The sequence below is a fragment of the Dendropsophus ebraccatus genome, chromosome 9, assembly GCF_027789765.1.
Source record: "Dendropsophus ebraccatus isolate aDenEbr1 chromosome 9, aDenEbr1.pat, whole genome shotgun sequence".
Classification (NCBI taxonomy): domain Eukaryota; kingdom Metazoa; phylum Chordata; class Amphibia; order Anura; family Hylidae; genus Dendropsophus; species Dendropsophus ebraccatus.
In genome coordinates this window covers 101,113,931-101,135,877 of record NC_091462.1, presented here as the reverse complement: position 1 = coordinate 101,135,877, position 21,947 = coordinate 101,113,931, and the positions used below count along the sequence as shown (strand labels likewise).

The window sequence follows — 21,947 nt, the reverse complement described above, 5'->3', positions numbered from 1 at the left end:
CTCCCTGAGATCAGTGATCTGTTTCCAGGGAGCCAGGGAAGTAAGTGCATGTTGTTTTGTTCACCCACCTCCCCCCCCAGCAGTTTTGACAAAATAGTCGGAGCCTGGACTTCCCTTTTCCTCTCATAAAAGTATAGATATATATAATATAAACATAGTTCCATCTTCTCAGAGTAGAGTGAAAAATAAGAAACATTTATAGTCACTCTAATGCAGGGGTGGGGAACCTCTGGCCCGCGGGCCGCATCCGGCCCCTGAGACCTCCCGATGCGGCCCGCGGCTCCCCTAGAGCGGTGCACGTCTTCCGTCTCCTGCGGGCCGCACGTGATGACGTCATTTCATTGTGCGCCACCTGCAGGAGAAGACGGGCACAGAATAGAGGGGAGAGAAGAGGACCTGGACAGCGTGGGAGCGGAGGAAAGGTGAGTGGGATGTTTCTTTTTTTTTATTTGGGGGTTAACTAGGCTACCAGGGACATGACTTATGGGGGTTAACTATGCAACAGGGACATGACTGATGGGGGTTAAGTAGACAACAGGGACATGACTGATGGGGGTCAACTAGGCTACCAGGGGCATGACTGATGGGGGTTAACTAGACAACAGGGAAATGACTGATGGGGGTTAACTAGACAACAGGGACATGACTGAGGGGGGTTAACTAGGCTACCAGGGACATGACTGGGGGGGGGGGGTTAACTAGGCTACCAGGGACATGACTGGGGGGGGTTAACTAGGCTACCAGGGACATGCCTGGGGGTGTTAATTAAGCTACCAGGGACATGCCTGGGGGGTTAACTAGGCCTACCAGGGGCATCACTAGAGGTTAACTAGGCTACCAGGGACATGACTGGGGGGTTAACTAGACTACAAGGGACAGGCACTGGGGGTTAACTACAATAGCAGGGGCACTAAGGGGAACAATACTTTGCCTTGCCCCGGGTGCTGCAAACACGCTACTAACTGCCGCGGCCCTCAAATGATTTTATTAAAGCCCGACCGGCCCTCGACATGGAAAAGGTTCTCCACCCCTGCTCTAATGAATAACCCGACCAATGATACAAATTGAAGCATCTTTAATTTTTTATTTTTATTTTTATTGATAATCTAAAAATTGAATAAATAAAAATCAGCCATTTTGTAATTGTCTATTTTTATATGAATACAGACAAAAAACATTTTACAAAATGGTTTCCTCCCCTGAGTCCTTAGCAGCACTGGCTTCCTTACAGTACATAGTCATTTGCCGTTACAACACAGCCTCTCCTATATCCAGTAGGTCCAGTTTACCCTAAGTTCCTTTATATTTATGTAGACTACAGGGGAAGCATTTTTCCTGCACACAATTAACTTCCTGTCTGGAATATATATGCATAAATCAAGTAATAATATATTGTCAGAGAACCGCTCAGCGATTGGATGACGCACACATGATACAGCTGTCATTATATGAGAGAATCTATCTCTCAGCTCTTCAATTGAAGATTCTTAATTTTATTTTACAAAAAAAATCTGATTAATATGGCGGCAAGACGCAGAGACTGTCCAGGCCGCCTGTAACTTCTCTGCACACAGTTCATGCCTTATTCACTTCTGAATTGTCCCTGGGCTTCCTGCAGAGAAACGTAAGGGCAACCTGAATGCATTTTCACTGGGGGGGGGGGGGGGGGGGGGGGGATTTATCAAACATGGCGTAAAGTGAAACTGGCGCAGTTGCCCCTAGCAACCAATCAGATTCCAACTTTTAATTTACCAAAGAGTCTGTGAGGAATGAAAGGTGGAATCTGATTGGTTGCTGGGGTGACTGAGCCAGTTTCACTTTACACCATGTTGATAAATCTTCTCCACTGTCTCTATGGTCTGGACTATTAATCAGATTTTTGCAAAACATGTCTCCTCTAGCTACACATTTCCCCTCCAGCGGCCACTACAGGGCAAATGTAGTATTACATTCCAGCACGTACTTTGCGGATGCATCGGTCGGAGCAAGTCTCCTCTGACTCAAGGAAGTCCTGAAGTCCCTATGTCGTCCTAGGACAGCCCTTAGCTGAAGACGGAGACCACAGATCCTCCAAATTAATAATTACTTGTATAAGACTAAATGATTGTTTCTTCTCCATTCTTTCCTGATGCAGAATTCAGAATACAGCTGGTTTTCTCCAAAAACTGTGACTGACAACGGATGAGGTTAAATCATAGTCCTATAGGGCAACCAGCAGAATTCTAAAAGCCGCAGTGTGTATAAATGGAAAAAAAAATATAAAATAGCTTAAAAACAATAAAAACATAGCAAGGGTATGACTTCAAATGTGAAGTGTTTCTTATAGGGATTATTCAAGATGATAAAACATGACTGCGTTCTTCTGCCACTCCTGTCTACAGGTTGTACCTGGTACTGCAGTTCAGTTTCATTCACTTCCATTGAGCTGAGCTATTATAAAAACTATATTCACATAGTATTCAAAACTATACTTCATAATTATAAAAATTGGAGCTGTTTTTGGAATTAAGCAGCCATGTTTTTGTCATCTTGGATACCCTCCGTTAACTGCAATGAAGATTTTTGGGGAAATTTGACATCAAGTCCTCGGTCGTGACACTGTCCTCTGCCTCGGGTCTTAGGAAAGGAGGAATATTCCAATGACGGCCAATAGGATTGAGAAGCCGTGAGTGTGAATGGAAACCGATGAGCCTGTGTGGGATTAAGAACAACACATTGGAATGTGGAATTGTAAAAAGTTGTCCATTTGTTTTCCTACCTGTTTTCCAGTCTATAAAAAAACAGCGCCATATCTGTCCAGAGGTTGTTTTTGGTATTACAAGTTAGTGTCAACTCAGTTCAATGGAGCTGAGATACTATACCAGACACAACATTTGGACAGGTGTGGCTCTGTTTTAGGAAGAAAGCAGACAATTTCTTTTTTTTTTTCTTGAACAACTCCTTCAAAGTTTAGGTTCACTGGAATGGGGAACCCGTGGTCCTCCAGGTGTTGCAAAACTACAATTTCCATTATACCTGCACAGTTAAAGCTTTGTCTATCCAGGCATTGTGGGAATTGTAGTTCTGCAACAGCTGGAGAGGCAAAAGTTTACATCCATGTTCTAAGCTATAAATACTGAAGAGTAACGGCCCTATTCCACGGGACGATTATCGTTTGGATAATCGTTAACGATTAACGATCTCAAACGACCGCTATTGCGAAAGACCTGAAAACGTTCACTCATTTCCATGGAACGATAATCGTTACTTATGATCGTAATTGCGATCGTTTCTCTTCGCTATTTATTCGCTATTGCGTTCGTATCTATTGAGAACGACCGAACGATGTCTTATTCAATGCGAACGATTTGCGAACGAGCAACGATAAAAATAGGTCCAGGTCTTATTAAACGATCAACGATTTCTCGTTCGGTCGTTAATCGTTAACTGCATTTCAACTGAACGAATATCGTTCAGATTCGAACGATTTAACGATAATCTGAACGATAATCGTCCCGTGGAATAGGGCCCTAAGGGCCCTATTCCACCAGACGATTATCGTTAGCATAATCGTTAACGATTAACGATCTCAAACGACCGCTATTGCGAAAGACCTGAAAACGTTCACTCATTTCCATGGAACGATAATCGTTACTTATGATCGTAATTGCGATCGTTTCTTCTTCCGTATTTATTCGCTATTGCGTTCGTATCTATTGCGAACGACCGAACGATGTCTTATTCAATGCGAACGATTTGCGAACGTTTTGCGAACGAGCAACGATAAAAATAGGTCCAGGTCTTATAAAGCGATCAACGATTTCTCGTTCGGTCGTTAATCGTTACTGCATTTCAACCGAACGATTATCGTTTAGATTCGAACGATTTAACGATAATCTGAACGATAATCGTCCGGTGGAATAGGGCCCTTAGTCAGGGTCCATCTTAAAAAAAAAAAAAGGACTGCCCCCCCCCCTTTCTGAGTTCTAGCAGATGGTCTGAACTGTCTCATAATCAACATTCAGATCCTAAAATCCTAAAATGTTCATAAGGTTTATAAACCCCGCCCCTGCTCAAAAAGAGAAACGCCCCTTTTCTTAAATCCAGCCCTAAAGTAGTTCAGAAAAAATCTGGAGCAGTGGGAAGCTGGATTTCACCAATTCTCCCTGTTTGGGGTGTTCCATTATAGAACTGGGAAACCCCTTCCATTTACTTTTTATGGCTAAGTTCATACACCATCTTTCTTTGGCCATCGTCTTTTTAGACGTCCGTCAATTTGAGGCCAAATAATGGACGTCATTTTGAAATCACGGACGTCATTGAAAAATAACGGGCGTTATTCGTCCTCAAAATGACGGACGTCCACTAAGATGGGCGTCAAACGGGCCAAAAAAGACGACATATGAACTTAGGCAATATGTTATATTTTACCATATTATATATTAGTAACAACATCAAGTAACAGTGAAGATGTTCTTACTTTGAGGTGTAGCTGTGGTGATGGTATCCCGTATTCCCCCCGTGATGCCCAGGCCTAAGGTGTCCAGATCGGTCTGTTTCTGTATTGCGATCCAGTTGCTGACGACGCTGTTGGTTAGCTGAGTCTTCAGGTCCACTGTGTTGGTGCCAAGTAAACTCTTCACATCACTGACTGTGAGACTCTGGGGAGGACAAATGATAGACGAGCATTATGGCTGCATCCAAATTGTATACAGTAAGTGCTCAATTTCCTTGCAGTGCCTCTACAGGGGAAATGGAGTACTACACAGTGCCCATTCATACCAGTGTGTTGTCTGCGTAAAATAGATCAGGGCAGGTCCTAGAGCAAGAGACCATCTTTGTAACCATTCTCCGCTGTGGTTTCTAGACAGAGGATCCCTCTAACAATAGGTTTCAGGTTCCAGACTCACCAGCACAGCAGATGGATTCAATTTCACAAAGGTTCCTATGTCCATGTTGGGACCCATTGCAGCCAGGGACTTAAGGTCTGCGGCCGGTGCTCCACCTGTAGTTGGGATCACGTATATCAGGTATTATAATAATTGTACTGTATAATGTCCCTCATAAAATTGTATTGTGTGCACCGATAGGTAACTTACCCAGATATGGCTTTATGAGGTTGAAGTAGGTAGACACTTGGCCGATCTGTGCTTGGTAGGCCGCCTTGGCTTTAGTGTACAGAGCATCTTTTACTGTTTGGCTGCATGCGGAAACATCCAGAGCTTTGGCGTCACTGCAGAAGACATTGGGGGCAGGGGATGTTAGGGAAGCATTGAAGAGATCTAAGGCCTAAATATCTGAACCCTTGAGTCCCTTAGCAGGTTCATGTTTGAGGACCACTCACCTTATAGCACTGGAGGTGATGGTGTTCAGTTGGGCGCTGCTCAGAACGCAGATATATTGACTCCCGATCACATTTATTACTGCTGCAGTTAACGGATTGCCCAGATTGGTATATCTTGTAATTATGCTAGTGGCCTGAAGTGGTAGAAGAGAGAAGAAGGGAAAATGTTAGCTAGTTACGGGATCAGGGATCCAAATCTTGCCTCTACTTGTCAGGAGTCATAGGGATAAATTCTATGTGGCTGCAGTTGCCACTAGGGGGAGCTTACTGCATACTGTTTCACTATTGAGTTCAATGTGTAAGAAGTATGCAGTAATCTCCCCCTAGTGCCACCTGCATGCAGATAGAAATAATATTATTTAATATAATATTATATTGATATATTATAATATTTTAATAGTTTTGACATTTTAATTTTGTGGTTTATTTTTAATAAGGGAGCTGAACATGAGATTGCTTCATTGCTTCTACAGTATACTGCAATACTAATGTATTGGAGTCCACTGTCATTATGTCAATAGTCTAGTGTACATTGGCTTTGACTAACAGGGTGTAATATCAGTACAATCATGGCAGCCCTAGAGACCCCCACCCTGATAACTCCGTGGACACTAGTGATCGCGGCAGCCTGATGGTTACAAAACTGAACTTAGTGTGATCTGTGTAGTACCCCCCCCCCCTCCACCGTATATATAAAGCGGGGCTGAATCCGCTCCATATTTCCCAAGACCACATTCTCTGTACATGTACACTGGATATTGTAAATGGACTCATGGGAGTTGCAGTTTTGCACCAGTTGGAGACCACAAGTTGGTGAACAATGCTATACAGTAAGGGCCCTATTCCACCAGACGATTATTGTTCGCATAATCGTTAACGATTAACGATCTCAAACGACCGCTATTGCGAAAGACCTGAAAACGTTCACTCATTTCCATGGAACGATAATCGTTACTTATGATTGTATTTGCGATCTTTTTTTCTTTGCCATTTCTTTGCTATTGCGTTCATATCTACTGCGAACGACCGAACGACGTCTTATTCAATGCGAACGATTTGCGAACGCTTTGCGTACGAGCAACGATAAAAATAGGTCCAGGTCTTATAAAGTGATCAGCGATTTCTCGTTCGGTCGTTAATCGTTAACTGCTATTCAACCGAACGATTATCGTTTAGATTTGAACGATTTAACGATAATCTACTATAATAAGTCTTTTATTTACCAAAGTAGTGGAAGGTCCAGCTGTGAGCAAACTGCTGAGGGTGTCCACTGAACCTATGTTCCACTTATTCACATCAGCGTCTGCACATACTGTAGTGATGGCACCGAGGCTGGATAGGATACTATCTGGGTAACCTGAGGGATAGAGCTGGGGAAGAAGACACAAAACATAGTCAGTATATGAGCAAATGTAATAAGTTGGATTACCCTGAGGAGGGCGACAATGAGCAGAAGAGAAAGCCCCTCCCACCGTAAAGGGAATATGAAATCTGGGCTCCATCTTCAAATAGGATGGGAGAGACATTACGGATAAGAAAAAAAACTTTAGAAATTTTTCTTTTTCTTATTTAAAGGGGTACTCCAGTGGGAAAAAAAATAGTTTTCAAATCAAGTGTTGTTACTTTGTTACTATAACAATGATGTTGGTATAACGAGGAGGGGTTCGGGTTTGTAAACGGAGCAAGAGAAACAATTATTATGTGAGCCCAGTCCCACAGTATAACAGCGTCTATGATGCAGGAGACATTACAAAGTTAAAGGGGTACTCTGGTGGGAATTTTCTTCCCCCAAATCAACTGGTGTCAGAAAGTTATATAGGTTTGTAATTTACTTTTATTTAAAAATCTCTAATCTTCCAGTACTTTTCAGCTGCTGTATGTCCTGCAGGAAGTTGTGTATTCTTTCCAGTCTGACACAGTGCTTTCCAATGCCACCTCTGTCCATGTCAGGAAATGTCCAGAGCAGGAGAGGTTTTCCATAAGGATTGGGTTCACATAAGAATTGTTCATCTTCCTGTGACAACCCCTAATATCTCCTGAATATATTAACATCATTGTAATAGTAACAAAGCTTCTACAGGAAGATAAGCATGGAAATCCCTGGAGGGTGAAAAGGCCATGTAGAAATGTCCATGCATTGGCCAGATAGGGGAGAATGGGCTAACTTACCGCATCCAGCCTAGTCTTCAGGACGGTGAGTTGGTCAGTGGTGAAGGCTTTACTGCTCAGTACTGACAGGTAGTTCACCAGCGTGGTGTTGTCTAAGCAGGCATCTAATTGTGCTGCTGGATAATTCAGTGGCAGCAGGTTGTCATTTACTTTGTCAGCAGTGATCGCTCCAGCGGTACAACCTATAATGGAGGAATCCTGGGTTATACCTGGACACTGCACATATTATATAAGAAGATACACACGTTCCGTGTACGGACCATATATACAGAAGATGTTTTATGGACTGGACTTCAGAACTCCCGGCTAAGAGCTCCGAGTAGTCTGGGGCTGCAATTATTTACGGAGAAGGCAGAGGCGGGGGTGGGGTGGGAACACATAATAAGCACAACCTTAGTGCCACAGTGCCTATCCAGCAGAGAATCAGGGTTCCCGGACCCCTGCCGGCCTCCAGGATATTTTTCTCAGCTGACGTTATGACCCGGCTGATTGACAGCCTGCTCAGCGAGTCAGTGACTGGGGCAAGATGCCACTTCAGTAACTGATTGGCTGAGCCGCCTGCCGTCCGCTGGGTCGGGCATTTTATCCTCGTCACAACTCGGGAGAAAATGCCTTCCGGCGGGGTCCCGGTCCTGGTATGGTTATTCACAGACATTGGGAGAGGTAAGTAATTGTTTCTTGCGATGCTCCTGCCCGATTTTAAAATAAAATAAAAATTGCCGGACTTCACCTTTAACTTTTTGTGCTACTGTACTGACACATCTCCTTTTTTTTACCCCCTTTCCATTATATTTTCTTTTTCCCTTACTTTTAGCCTTTTACTTCTCCCGACCTAACCCTTCTCCTTTCCATTGCCTTCCCTTTAGATATGCCTTTCTCTTTTCCTTTAGCCTTTCCCTTCATCTAGTCTTTCCTTTCTTCTTCCTTTCTCTTCATGTTGCCTTTCCCTTCTCCATTAGTTTGCACTTCCATTTTCCTTTCCTCCACGTTACCTTCCCTTCTCACCTCTCTTTCCCATCCCTTCTATTTTATCTTATTTCATTGTTTTCTTCCTTCCTCCTTTCTATCCCTTCTTCCCTTTTATCCCTTGTGTTATAGAGTAAGTGTGGTGTCCCACCACGGGTGTTACTAGCTTATACACCCCTCGCAAAAGCCTGTACTCTAAGTCAAAGTGGTAATGAAGTTGTACCTAAGTTTTGCCACTAGATGTCGCTAGTAGGTATATCTTGTATTTAAGTATTGCACGGCTTTAATACTCAAGGGGTTATTGTTCTTTGTCATTTGTGCACCAATGAGAGCTCTTTTCTCCACCTATCTCTGTTCTCCTTCTTTTGCACTCTCTTCTCACACACTCACAGCAGGTATTACATACCCTGTACGAAATTGTCACACGGGGAGAGGAAGTGTACACACACAGTCAGTCTTAGTCTGGTTCCTGTACAGAGAGGACGAGTCCAGTGTAGTCTAGTCTGAAGCGAGGTAGTGGACAGACACACATGGGAAGAACAGACACCCGTTTCTTGAAAGCAGCACTTCTACACACTATGCAGTGCTAAACGCTCACAGAGAGGACGAAATCAGGGATCATCCCAGCCCAAGTCGTGAACATATCTAAAGGTGCAAGACAGTATCCTGAAGCAAGAGGAACTGATCCGGATAGAGCAAAGTTGCCAGAAGCCTACGCACTCTATCTCGCAGTGCAGGTGCAACCAGAAAATTCTAAAAACTATGCTCAACTCAGATAACAAGGTCTGGGGCTTGTGTCACCCTAGAAGGACGGGTCACCTGACATTGTAGGGCAATAGGTGGTGCAAAGACAGAAGGCAAAACACGGGCACAAGTATTCTCTCTATTCTTAAGTATTCTACTTCTCCTATCTCTAAAAGTTCAGGCAGAGCACATTACCACTTGGGTTGGGACTCTTGTGACATCATCCTCTCCATTTCTCTGAACTTACTCTACTTCTCAGCACGCAACTAAGCCAGCATGGCTGTACTACCTCTTAAGCTCTCAGCACAAATCTTGTCAGTCAAGTCCAAAGTGTATTGTCAAGTCAGCAGTCCATTGTCTACTATTGTATTAAGCATTCCTAAAGTAAAGAAGAGTTTATTTATGGTAGCCGGATTATTACTTAAACACCGACACAGTAACTGCACCTTCCTTGGGTCATCTCCCCTTTCTGTGGGTGGCGGTACCGATAGTCCGGGTGGGTCACAACTCCACTCCGGACCACCGTGATAAGTGCCCAAGGGACCCCTCACAGCCCGGCAGGTTACTGATCACAAGGGAAGGGTATAGCTGGCCACTCTAAACTAAAAACAGGTGTGCCACCATACCTGTGTGCCCAATCGGCACTGGCATCACGACAACCTAACATCTGGCTGAGTTGTACTCTGACCAACCACTACTGCAGTGGTGTCACATATTACCACCTAGCAAGTGACCAGTTGGCCACCACACCGGTGGCATCACCACACCACTGCCACATAAGCAGACAGTTCCTTCCTCTGTGAAGCATCTCACTTACCTGTAGCTCGCCGAGCTCTAGTAGAAAGAATAATCAAGACAATGTTGGCAAACTGGCTTCTGGTCAAGGAAGAGGACTGTATAGATGCTTTCATCCAGGAGTTAAATGACACCTAGGAAAATGTATTTTATAAACCACAAATAGAAACACCAATGGCATAGCAGGAACAGAACCCCTAAGTCAGATTCACATTAAAAGCCCCTATGGCGGCAATGATAGTGGATTATAGTTAAAGTTGGGTAGATCAATAAGCTAGATAATGGGAAAATTAATAGATCAGAGGATTGACTCATAGGAAAGTTTGCTCAAATATTCCTATCTGATTGGACTTTGTGTTATATATTTGTATATAATAACCCCTGTCGCCGAATACTTACAGTGGGGATACTTGGCAGGAAGTCTTTGGTTAAAAATGCACTGATTCCTCCAAGTGAGTTTAATGTGTCTGTTGTCCATGTGGAGGGGGCCCTGTAAACAACAAGTGAGCTGACACTTAAAATTCATATACAGGAGTAGAAATAGAGGAAAAGTCCGTCGAAAACCAACAATCCAGTGAAGGTAGAGGGGTGCAGGAACATAATAAAGAATCTATACTTACCCATCTCCGTGCCCCTGCGGTGCTGCTTCACTGCTCATGGACCCCTGCTAGCCTTCTGGATCTTCCACTCTTGCAAAGTCTAGAAGCGGTTCAGGGGTTCTTGCTTAGCTAGTAAGTGACTGAGACAGGACACCGCTAAAGTCACTGACTGGCTAAGTGGACACTTCCCACCGGGCTGTGACGACACCAGAACACGGGAGAAACTGGAGCCCGGAGGGGAAGAGCGAGGTGGTGATGGGGAAGGGTAAGTATAGATCTTTTATTATGTTCCTGCACAGCCCTGCCTGCACTAGATATTTGGTTTTCGGACTTCTCCTATAAAAGCAAGTAGTCTAGATAGATCCTAAATTTGTAATAAATTTGTATATTCTAATGGCAGTTTGAGCTCATTCTTTCTAATAGAGAGCTCCAAATCCTTTAGGGTCCATTTACACACAGAAGGATTATGTGACAGATTATCTGACAAAGATTTGAAGCCAAAGCCAGAAACAGTCTATAAACAGAGATCAAGTCAAAAGGATAACCTGAGATTTCTCCTCTTTTCAAATCCATTCCTGGCTTTGGCTTCAAATCTTTGGCAGATAATCTGTCAGATAATCTTTCTGTGTAAATGGACCCTAATATAGACATGGTGTAAAAGCTCTATTACACATGTTATTGAATTCGCTGATTACTGTTATGAATGATCATTTTTGTGGTCGTTATATGGAACGACTCAAAGATTTCTTATAACATAAACAAATTGATGAATTATCAGCAAAACACTGAGGACATCCTGAAAGGTCACAATCAGCGACCACCTAATTTTGTGTTAGTCATGCTCTCGCTTAACCCTTTTACAACTAACAATGATTGATAGCGTTTGACTGTCTTAGCGAGTTTTTGCACAATATTCGCTCCATGTAATAGAATCTTTAAAATGTAGAAAGCTCAGTGCCTGCGGCTACCATTAGAGGGAGCTAAGAAGCTTACTGCATACAGTATATACATTGAACTCAAATATGACACAGTATACAGTACGCCATCTCTCCTTGAGTGCAGGAAGGCTATTTGGTATAATAAGAGTCATATAACAAAATAAGACTGTATGCTAAAGTAACTCTTTCCCTGCGCAGTGGCAGCCAGATGCCTGTTTATGTGAATGGGGTTGGCTGCAGTTCCCCTCCAGGTGGCCGGGGGTGCTGTTGTACAGGAAAAAGAGAAAGTTACTGCAGAAGCTTATGACTCACCCGAATGTTGAGCTTGGCTGGCTGAGGAGGGTCAGGATGGAGGTTTGCTGTTGAGTAGTGTAGGACTGACACTGAGATAGCTGGTTCACAATGCTGAAAGGGGAATTAGCAATGTATGATGGGCTGAGATCACAGGAGAGCTGACCCAGGACCTGGATATTGCTGTCCGTCAGAGAGGATCCTGCTGATATGTTCTAAAAAATAAAAAAAATATATAATTTCTGCAACAGTGGGAAAACTTGTCCACCCTAATATATTTTATATACAATAGTTCCGATGGACACACACCATCAACATTGGTCTCCGCTTTACAGAGTTAATTTACCATAACGTAACAGTCCAAATAATGTAAGGAATCAATTAGCTTTTATAAGATAACAATTACACCACACAAAGCTAAATTTTAAATTTAACAATTTTTATTAACATGATTAAAAATCACATAAAAAATCTTTTTAGTGCAAAAGGGAATCCAGTAATAAATGACAGCCAAGACACCTCGGTCTTACAAAACATTATTCTAAACCACTGTGTCATGTAAGCATCTAAGTCAATACATATGACCATGCAGTGTATCCACACAGCCTCGCAGGATTGCTACACTCAATATCAGCCCAATCCCACAGATACCTAAAAATGATCAAGTAAGACGCTTACCCATCGTGGTGTCTGGCATCAATAACCCCAACGCACGCTTAGCGTACAGGTCGCTTTATCAAGGGGCGTGGGGAAGCATATATCTATATACAGCTTGAAGTTCACTTTTGCTAACACAAAGCACCAACTTCCCTGCTTAGACATGGCCTCCAGACACCACTAGGGGGAGCTTGTGAACATGCTGCATACTGAATATACATTAAGCTCTATAATAAAACAGTATGCAGTAGCTCCATCTCCTACAGTAGTAAATCCTAAGCTTCTAGCAGAGGATTTGGTGCTATGTATTAGGAAAAGTAAGTTATAACAATATATTTAGAAAGAATGTGTTAATATCTTACCATACAGGACAAGGCATTGGTCAGTAGACTTGTGCGCAGACTGGAGCCCTGAGGCAGGATGCTGAGCTTCGCTTTGCCGACGTTGGTGAAAAAGTCAGTGCAGGTTCCATTCAAGGAATAGGTGGTGGAGCTGTAATAATACATGATCAGTCATTATAAACCTATATATAGGCAGCTGACAACATGTTCTATCTATCTATCTATCTATCTATCTATCTATCTATCTATCTATCTATTATCTATCTATCTATCTATCTATCTATCCATCTATCTATCTATCTATCTATCTATCTATCTCCTATGTATTTATCTCCTATCTATCTATCTATCTATCTATCTATCTATCTATCTATCTATTATCTATCTATCTATCTATCTATCTATCTATCTCCTATCTATCTATCTATCTATCTATCTATCTATCTATCTATCTCCTATCTATCTATCTATCTATCTCCTATCTATCTATCTATCTATCTATCTATCTATCTATCTATCTCCTATCTATCTATCTATCTATCTATCTATCTATCTATCTATCTCCTATCTATCTATCTATCTATCTATCTATCTATCTATCTATCTATCTCTCAGTATTTATTGCAGTGTATATACAGTATCAGTATTGTTTGCTCTGACTACAGTATATTATTAGAATAGAAGAACTTACTTAAGGAATAGGAAGACTTCCTGGGGGTATGAGGTCAGATCTGTAGGATAGCCATCCTTGGTTATTTGCCTGCTCAGACAGGTCAGCTGGAAACAGATGAGAAGATACAGTAAGTTACATTTTGTTCACACAGGCCGGATTTGACTTGGATTTAACATTGAAATTTACATTAAATCTGAGCAGGTGTTTTCGATCACCTTCACCATGGAAATAAGTGTCATGTTACTTATCCTGGGTGCGTGTGTAATTCTGCTATGAAAACAGATGGATTGTAAATCCAATGTGTGAACGCATCTTTATACCCCATATGTGACGGATGTGGTCAGAATCCCAGGTTTGATAATGGTTAGAATGGCTGATAATATGTTGCCACCTTGGACCATTCAAAGTTGTGTGTATGATTCCATGGAGAACTGGGAGACGGTTGTCGTACAACTATGGACCTGTCACTTACCTGATCTTGAGTCAGTGCAGCATTCTGGGTCCTCATAGCCTTCCCCAATGACTTGATTTGGCTGCTATTAAGTTTATTTGGGGTACCGCAGGTAAAGCCTTGCAGGACTGATGAGGACATCCTAAAAACATGGAGACAATCTCAATAAAAATTGTATGTTCACCTCTAATGTGTCTATAGGGTTGTACATTATGTTGACTACTATGGAACTTAGGGTATTTTCCTCTTTCAGGCCTCATGTAAATGTCTCTTATATGTCTGGTACTTACTGTGTGTAGTCAGTGGCAGTGGCGGCGATGTCATCGAAAAACATGGAAGCCTAAAAAGAAATAGAAGACGTGATGAGCCAGAGTGTTTCATTATACAATATAAATCTATAGGGGGTGTTGAAGTAGCAGTCACACCTGGTCCCTAAGTGACCCAAAGCCCCTCTACCAAGGGCGTAAATACCACTGTAGCAGCCATAGCGGCTGCTATGGGGCCCGCCGCATCAGGGGGCCCCATTGCCCACTTTTGCAATACACTGGGCCCCCTGAGCCATCCTCGTTTGCAGCATGAGGTGGTCGAGCAGGCCTCCTGGGTTCTGCAAGTGTTATGTCTAGACTTGACGGCTTAGTGGTCAGCTGGAAAGGGGGGGGGCTCCTCCAATGTGGGGCCCAGACATTTCTGCCATAAGGGAAGATATGTAACAGGTGCAGACCCTGTTATAGTTATTATATAAGTTGCCCTCATATATAAAACTGGGAGAGTTTAGACATGATCCATATGCATATGCTTGTACTAGAAGGGCAGCCATGGTTATTTAGGAGGCCATCTTCCTCCACTAGTTCATACCTGGTCAGGGCTCCATGACTTGCCATTGACGTCTTGCAGAGATGGCTTGTCTGAACTGAAGAGCAGGAGAGACTTGGGAATAAAGCTTGCGAGGCTGGCGGGGATGTTTTTGACCACAGTGGATGGAGTCGAGTTGGCAGCTACAATCTAGAGAATTATAGACAAAACCATATTAGAGACGTGAAAACACCTATAGTCCTAGGAAAAGAGTGTGAACTTAAAGAGGATGTACCATCAGGTACATCCTCTTAAATCTGACCCAGGGATAGAATGGTGCCGTCACGGGGAAGCCGGTGCCGCAGTCCGTTTTTTGAACCGCGGACCGGTTCTTGTGTACGGCGCCCGAGCCAGAGCTGAAGCACAGGATGGTACATCCTCTTTAAACTTGAAAAAGGACACTCAGTACCTAAATCAGTACTAGACAACACCTATATAGTACTATGTGTCCCAAATAATGATCAAAATCCCTCAAAATTCTAAATTTTTAGCAAACCTTTATTTAATCCGTCACAAAAGAAAAAACATAAAATCAAGACCTGGAAGCTGGGAGACCCCACTACTGGGACAGGAGTAACATGATAATCATTTAAAGTGCATGTGCATATCTGTAAACCTCATAATCAACTAAAGGCCCTATTCCACGGGTCGTTTAGAGGAGCAATATCGTTCGTATTCGGCCGATAACGGCCGCTACGAACGATATTCGTCCCGTGGAATAGAGTGCAACGATCAGCCGACATCGTTCATGTCGGCTGATCGTTGCAGTCGCTTGTTTTTCAACATGTTGAAAAACAAGCGACTGATATAGCAGCGATCTGCTGCCGTCGCTGCGTTGAATAGGACCGTCGGCAGCAGATGCTGCTATATCCTATGGGCTGCCCGGACGATCAGCGATCCCCCGGGCAGCCCCCCCAGCAGCTCCCCGCCGCCCCTCCAGCACTCACCCGCTCGCTGACGCCGCGTTGAATAGCGGCGGCAGCGAGCGGGGAACGAGGAGCAAACGAGCGCTAATAGCGCTCGTTTGCTCCTCCAAACGACTTGTGGAATAGGGGCATAATTCAGCATAAATGCATATATAAAATAAAGTGCTGTGCTATAATGCTTCAGTACGCTGAACAGAGTAATAGTACAGAGTATAACCATACACATGCAAACAATATGTTACCAGGGGTATACAGAATCACAGTCCGCTGATCTCCCACCTCACTCCAACGCCGTTTCGCACCGCTTCCTCAGGGTGTGAAGACCTCCCAGGTCTTGATTTTATGTTTTTTTCTTTTGTGATGGATTTAATAACGTTTTGCTAATAATTTAGAATTTTGAGTGATTTTGATCATTATTTGGGACCCATAGTACTCTATAGGTGTTGCATATTAGAGACGTGGTTTGGAGTGGAGGGCCACACGATTGTTATAGTTTTGGCAAAAAATTAAAAAAACTATAAACAAATTATATTGAATAAATGTTGCGGTTTTCACAGTGGGCAGTGTTCTGAGCTTTGCTGTACACCATGTGACAGAATTTGCAGAGTCATTTCATCATTAGATAATTGGACGGGAGACTTTTACAGCTGTATTGTGCTCCATGAGACTTAGGCTTTTACACAAGTAAGGGCCCTTATGCAACTTTCCTGTCACTCCCTGGTCTTTGGGGTAGGGGCTGTAGGCCATCATCATGTTCTGTATGGCTTATAAATTTTAATATAACAATAACACGCAAGGGATTTTGAGGTATTATCTTGACTTTTACGCTCTTACCTATAAACGTCTTACCTGTGTGACAAACATGTTCTGCAGAGTCGGAGGGGCGCTGGAGAGCTGGCTTACAAATTTATCATCCTTTATGGCACTCAGTACTATTGTCGGGGACAGAGATTGCAGCTTACTACTTGGCAGCCCAGTTACCAAGCTCCCTAGAGTGCTCAGGTTCTGAATCTATGGAAGCAGAGGGGACTTGGTTACATATTATAGCAATAAAGGACATAACATTAGAGATCTATGGTTTACTAATATATTACCTGGAAGTCAGTGCTGAGGAGCTTGGCCATTATTGTCTTGGTCTGCGCAGCATTCCAGCCGCTAACACTGGCCAATGTGGACACGCTGGATTTCAGGTCGCTATCGCTGATCTTGTCGATTTGTCCCGCGGACAGACCCACAGCTGATTGTCCCAGGTTTACAAGTGTATCAGAAGAGAAATTGTCCAGTTTGCTGACCAGTGAGATCGCCAACTGTGGACATATATGTGTAAAGTTATACAATAATGTTTCTATTTTTTATTTACATTACATTTACATAGGGGCGAAAACTCAGAAGGGAGATATCCATGGCCACATCAAAACGCATCATCCTCTTTTGATGTGCAATAATGGCCTACAAGCCAGCTTCATCTCCTCTAAATTTAAGGATAGATAATGAAGAGCTAAAAAGATAAACAGATCGATGGATGGATGGATAGATAGATAGATAGATAGATAGATAGATAGATAGATAGATAGATAGATAGGAGATAGATAGATCGATAGATAGATAGATAGGAGATAGATAGATAGATAGATAGGAGATAGATAGATAGATAGATAGATAGATAGATAGGAGGTAGATAGATAGGAGATAGATAGGTAGATAGGATATAGATAGGAGATAGATAGGTAGATAGATAGATAGATAGATAGATAGAGAGATAGGAGATAGATAGATAAATAGATAGATAATAGATAGATAGGAGATAGATAGATAGATAGGAGATAGATAGATAGATAGATAGATAGATAGATAGATAGATAGATAGGATATAGATAGATAGATAGATAGATAGATAGATAGATAGATAGGATATAGATAGGAGATAGATAGGTAGATAGGATATAGATAGGAGATAGATAGGTAGATAGGATATAGATAGGAGATAGATAGGTAGATAGAGAGATAGGAGATAGATAGATAGATAGATAGATAGATAGAAAAGTGTCCCTTACCTGAACATCCTCAGGGGTCGGGGCAGCAACAGCTTGTCCTGCAGAAGCATTATAACATTGCTTATTTAATTTCTTGGTCACGTCCAGGGCGGCCTGTGCTGTCAGATTGGTCAGAGCTGATGGTGTCAGGTAACAGAAGAACGCAACCGGCAGGCTAGAACAATAGAACAGAGTTATCACCTTCATCTTAACTTTGTGTCACTTGGGCCACATTCACACGTACAGTATTTTTCTTTCTGGTCCTTACATTGTGTCTGCTATCACATCCCCATCTGTTGTATTAGGTGCACCCATATTTTTTGCGGATCCCAAAAAACATAAATTTTTTTATAAAGTTGAACTGGTTCAAAAAAGATGCCCAACTCCTAAAAAGGTCACATGATTGCTTTCAGCCTGAATCATTTTTTGGGGAATAAGTATTTTTCTGCAGATCCGTATATGTTTCTAGACATTGCGGATCCCATCGACTTCAATTGGGGAATCCGCAGAAATATGTGAGTCTGTAGTAGGATCTCATCAATAGCCCAATAGAAATCAATGGGCACTAACTTAAGTACGCAATTGCGAATCCGTAATTCCGGACTTGATTACGGGACACGTTAATAAGGTTTTAGATTTTTTTTTTTGCTGATAGGATTCAGATACTGAAACCCTTTCTTTTTTTATCTGATTCTATTTTTTTATTGTAATGTTTTTCATTTTATTTTGAGTACTTTTTTTATGTGGCAGCTTTCTCACTAAGCTGGTTATAACAGTATTTATTGATATGCTTTACATCAAGCCCCATGGACATAGACACAATGAACATCACCAGACCCTATTTTCTATAGGACAGGTTTGTAAGCATGCTCTGTGACCTGTGCAGAGGTCATTCTACTGTCTTCTGTATCTATTGGTGTCATCTTTCGATGTAGCAGTCTTCTCCTTATCATCATTGTTTACCAGTCAGCCAAAAATTATCTCTCTGTCTGTCTGTCTATCTATCTATCTCCTTCCTATCTCTTTCTCTCTCTCTCTCTCTCTCTCTCTCTCTCTCTCAATCTCTTTCTCATATTTACATGTTTTTACCTATTCAAGTTGAATGATGGGCTTGAGGTCAGTAAGGAGGTGTAATAAATTCCAATTTCTTTGGGGAAATCCAGCTGACTTGCAAGCTGTATAGAGGATTGATCATTGGCAAACGCTTGCAACTGTGAGGAAAACAAAAAATAGTTGATCAGCCATTTGTAACTACAGTTCCTATGCAGATCTGTGTGTCTCCATAGTTACAGACTACAAACAAACCCTGTGTAGTCGGATTCTGAAGCCGTGTGTTACTTACTCATCTGGTATTTGGAAATCATTAAGTAGAGGAGTATGAAGGGAGTAGAATAACACATGACTACAGGATCAGACTACAGAGGAGTTTTTTGTAGTCTGTAACCATGGAGGAATATAATCCTGGGAGTTGTATACACAAAACAGTAGGAGATCACTAATCGTGATAGTCAGGTGAAGCCTGAGGTTAAAGGTTTTCTACAGCTGGATAGCCATAGCTTTGAGACTATGCTTCTACAGTTGAAGGATTATAGGTTGGAGACCCCTGTGTTATATGATGCCATATGCTTACCAAAGAATAATTAGCAAAAGTGATCAAGTCTTCTTGACTAGTGTAAATCATAAAGGGTCCAATGTTATTCACAAACCAAGCAGAAGAGCTGGGATCACTTTGGTTATAACAAGTTACTGTGCTACCTAGAAGATAAAGAACAAGCTATAGATTAATAAATATACTACTGTGCACCTCCCATGCATTACACGGACAGTCCACAGATTTAATGCTTCATTTCTTTTATGGTGGTGCTGCTGAGGGACTGAACCTTTGCTGCTAGGTTCCGCTGCACATTAAAGCATATCACTGGGCCAGTAAACATTGAGGCACCTGGAATCAAGTTATCAGAGGGTGACCATTCTATCAAAAGGGTATTGAAAGTTTTAGCAGCTCCATTACAACATATTATTTATTATATAAACTACATAATAATATATCCTCCATTGGATTTGCTGTTTACAGAACAATGGTGATAGAACAGAGGGGATGTAGCATCATCACAGACTCATGCTGCCATCCATATATTTGCCACTGTTCTACCTTTGCTACCAGACATTGGATTGCCAATCTCCTGCTCTGCCACTAGCCATAGGATTTCAATTCTCCTACTACAAACCATAGGATTGCAGTTCTCCTGCCTCTGCTACCAGCCATAGGATTGCAGTTCTCCTGTCTCTGCTGCCATCCATATATTTTCCACTGTCCTAACTTTGCTACCAGACATAGGATTGCCAATGTCCTTCTATGCTACTAGCCATAGGATTGCAGTTCTCCTGCCTCTGCTACTAGCCATAGGATTGCAGTTCTTCTACCTCTGCTACTAGCCACAGGATTGCAGTTCTCCTGCCTCTGCTACCATCCATACATTTGCCACTGTCCTACATTTGCTTCCAGCCATATCATTGCAGTCTTCCCCCTTCTGCTACCAGCTGTAGGATTGCAGTTCTGCCTCTGGTACCAGCTGTAGGATTGCAGTTCTGCCTCTGGTACCAGCTGTAGGACTGCAGTCATCCTGTCTCTGCTACCAGCTGTAGGATTGCAGTTCTGCCTCTGGTACCAGCTGTAGGACTGCAGTCATCCTGTCTCTGCTACCAGCTGTAGGATTGCAGTTCTGCCTCTGGTACCAGCTGTAGGATTGCAGTTCTGCCTCTGGTACCAGTTGTAGGATTGCAGTTCTGCCTCTGGTACCAGCTGTAGGATTGCACTTATCCTGCCTCTGCTACCAGCTTTAGGATTGCACATCTCCTGCCTCTGCTACCAGCTGTAGGACTGTAGTTCTGCCTCTATTACCAGCTGTAGGATTGCACATCTCCTGCCTCTGCTACCAGCTGTAGTATGCAGTTTTCCTGCCTCTTCTGCTGGATATCGGATTGCCATCCCTCTTCCTCTGCTTGCACCCATAGGATTGCTTCCTCTGCTTCCATTTGTGCCCCTCTACAGTAGCGATGGACTCATTTTAGCCTTGCACTCAATATTTTATCTGTAGGGGGTGCGGAGCTAGTAGCTGCACCTGAGGCTGGTACCAGAAGGTTGTCAAAGGGCCCCTCTGCCACTAGTATTATAAATAGTACATGGTAGGCAGAGGCCTTGTTACTAATTTTGCTTTTGGCCCCAGGACCCGTTATACCTTTGACAGCCAACAGATCTAATCTAGAAGAATCATGGAAGGGAAGTAAGGGTTTTATAGGAATAGAACTTAATTTTAGGGGTTCTCACATGGCAATAAGACTAGGCCCTGTAAAGAAGACATATCTTGTAGGCTTAGGATTAGTGAAGTCACCTTTCTGCTTCAGGTACGGTTTGATGAAAGACTTGTAGACATCTTCCTGATTGCTGGATTGCATCTGCGAGGAGCTGGAGTTAAGAGTGTTGAATCTATAAGAAGAAAAATCCGGATATATTAGTGCCCAATAGTATATTCAGCAATCACATTATGCCATCATAAACGACTGCTGCGGCCATCCATGGCCCGATAGATGTTATGCAAAAAGTTGCTGTAGGCCACTTACATGAGACTGTAAGAGTCGCAGGGGATGGTGCTGGGGACAAGACTAAGTTGATCTTTGGTGATCTCTGGTAAAACCAAGCTTAGTCTACTCTGGAAAAGCTGAGTCCAGTCAGAGGTGTTATAGGAGTTGAAGTTTGGCTTCAGCAACTGGAAGGTTTTGGACAGGAGACCCTGTGACAGGTATGGGCTCAAAGAACTGACGTTGTTCTGGGGACAGAAAACATTTTTGGATGAAAAGTAATGTACGTTGAATACTATACTACTACTACTATACTAATACTACTACTTTTGGTGTTAAAAATGATAAATCGCGCGGACTCTGCGCCCCCGTTCCGCCCCCTACACACCCCCTCCCCCCCCCCCCCCCGCAGCGTACCCGGCGGAAAGGGGCGATTTGTGAATAAAATATTCGCAAATTGTCCATTTCCACCAAAAAATACACATTTTTGTGATGATACATGTCGCCCTATGTGTTTTGTAGAATTTATAGAACATGCTCAATATGTCAAACGATAGACACTTTGTGGCCCTTCATAAAGGGATACAGTATAGGTGTGAGAACAAGGTCA

At 42.7% G+C, this 21,947-nt stretch overlaps 1 protein-coding gene across 1 annotated transcript; it reads right to left on the bottom strand.

Moving 5' to 3' along the window:
* Window positions 1–2,532: 2,532 nt before the first annotated feature.
* On the bottom strand, window positions 2,533–16,589 carry LOC138801832 (mesothelin-like). Its single transcript, XM_069984931.1, has 16 exons — window positions 16,575–16,589; window positions 14,803–14,949; window positions 14,238–14,287; window positions 13,969–14,089; window positions 13,515–13,600; window positions 12,845–12,974; window positions 11,847–12,040; window positions 10,397–10,487; window positions 10,020–10,131; window positions 7,493–7,674; window positions 6,547–6,693; window positions 5,324–5,457; window positions 5,079–5,212; window positions 4,890–4,984; window positions 4,460–4,640; window positions 2,533–2,691 (listed from the first exon to the last, which is right to left on the bottom strand). Exons 1-16 carry the CDS (start codon window positions 16,587–16,589, stop codon window positions 2,618–2,620), a joined length of 1,893 nt encoding a protein of 630 aa, XP_069841032.1. The 3' UTR covers window positions 2,533–2,617.
* Between the last annotated feature and the right edge of the window lie 5,358 nt (window positions 16,590–21,947).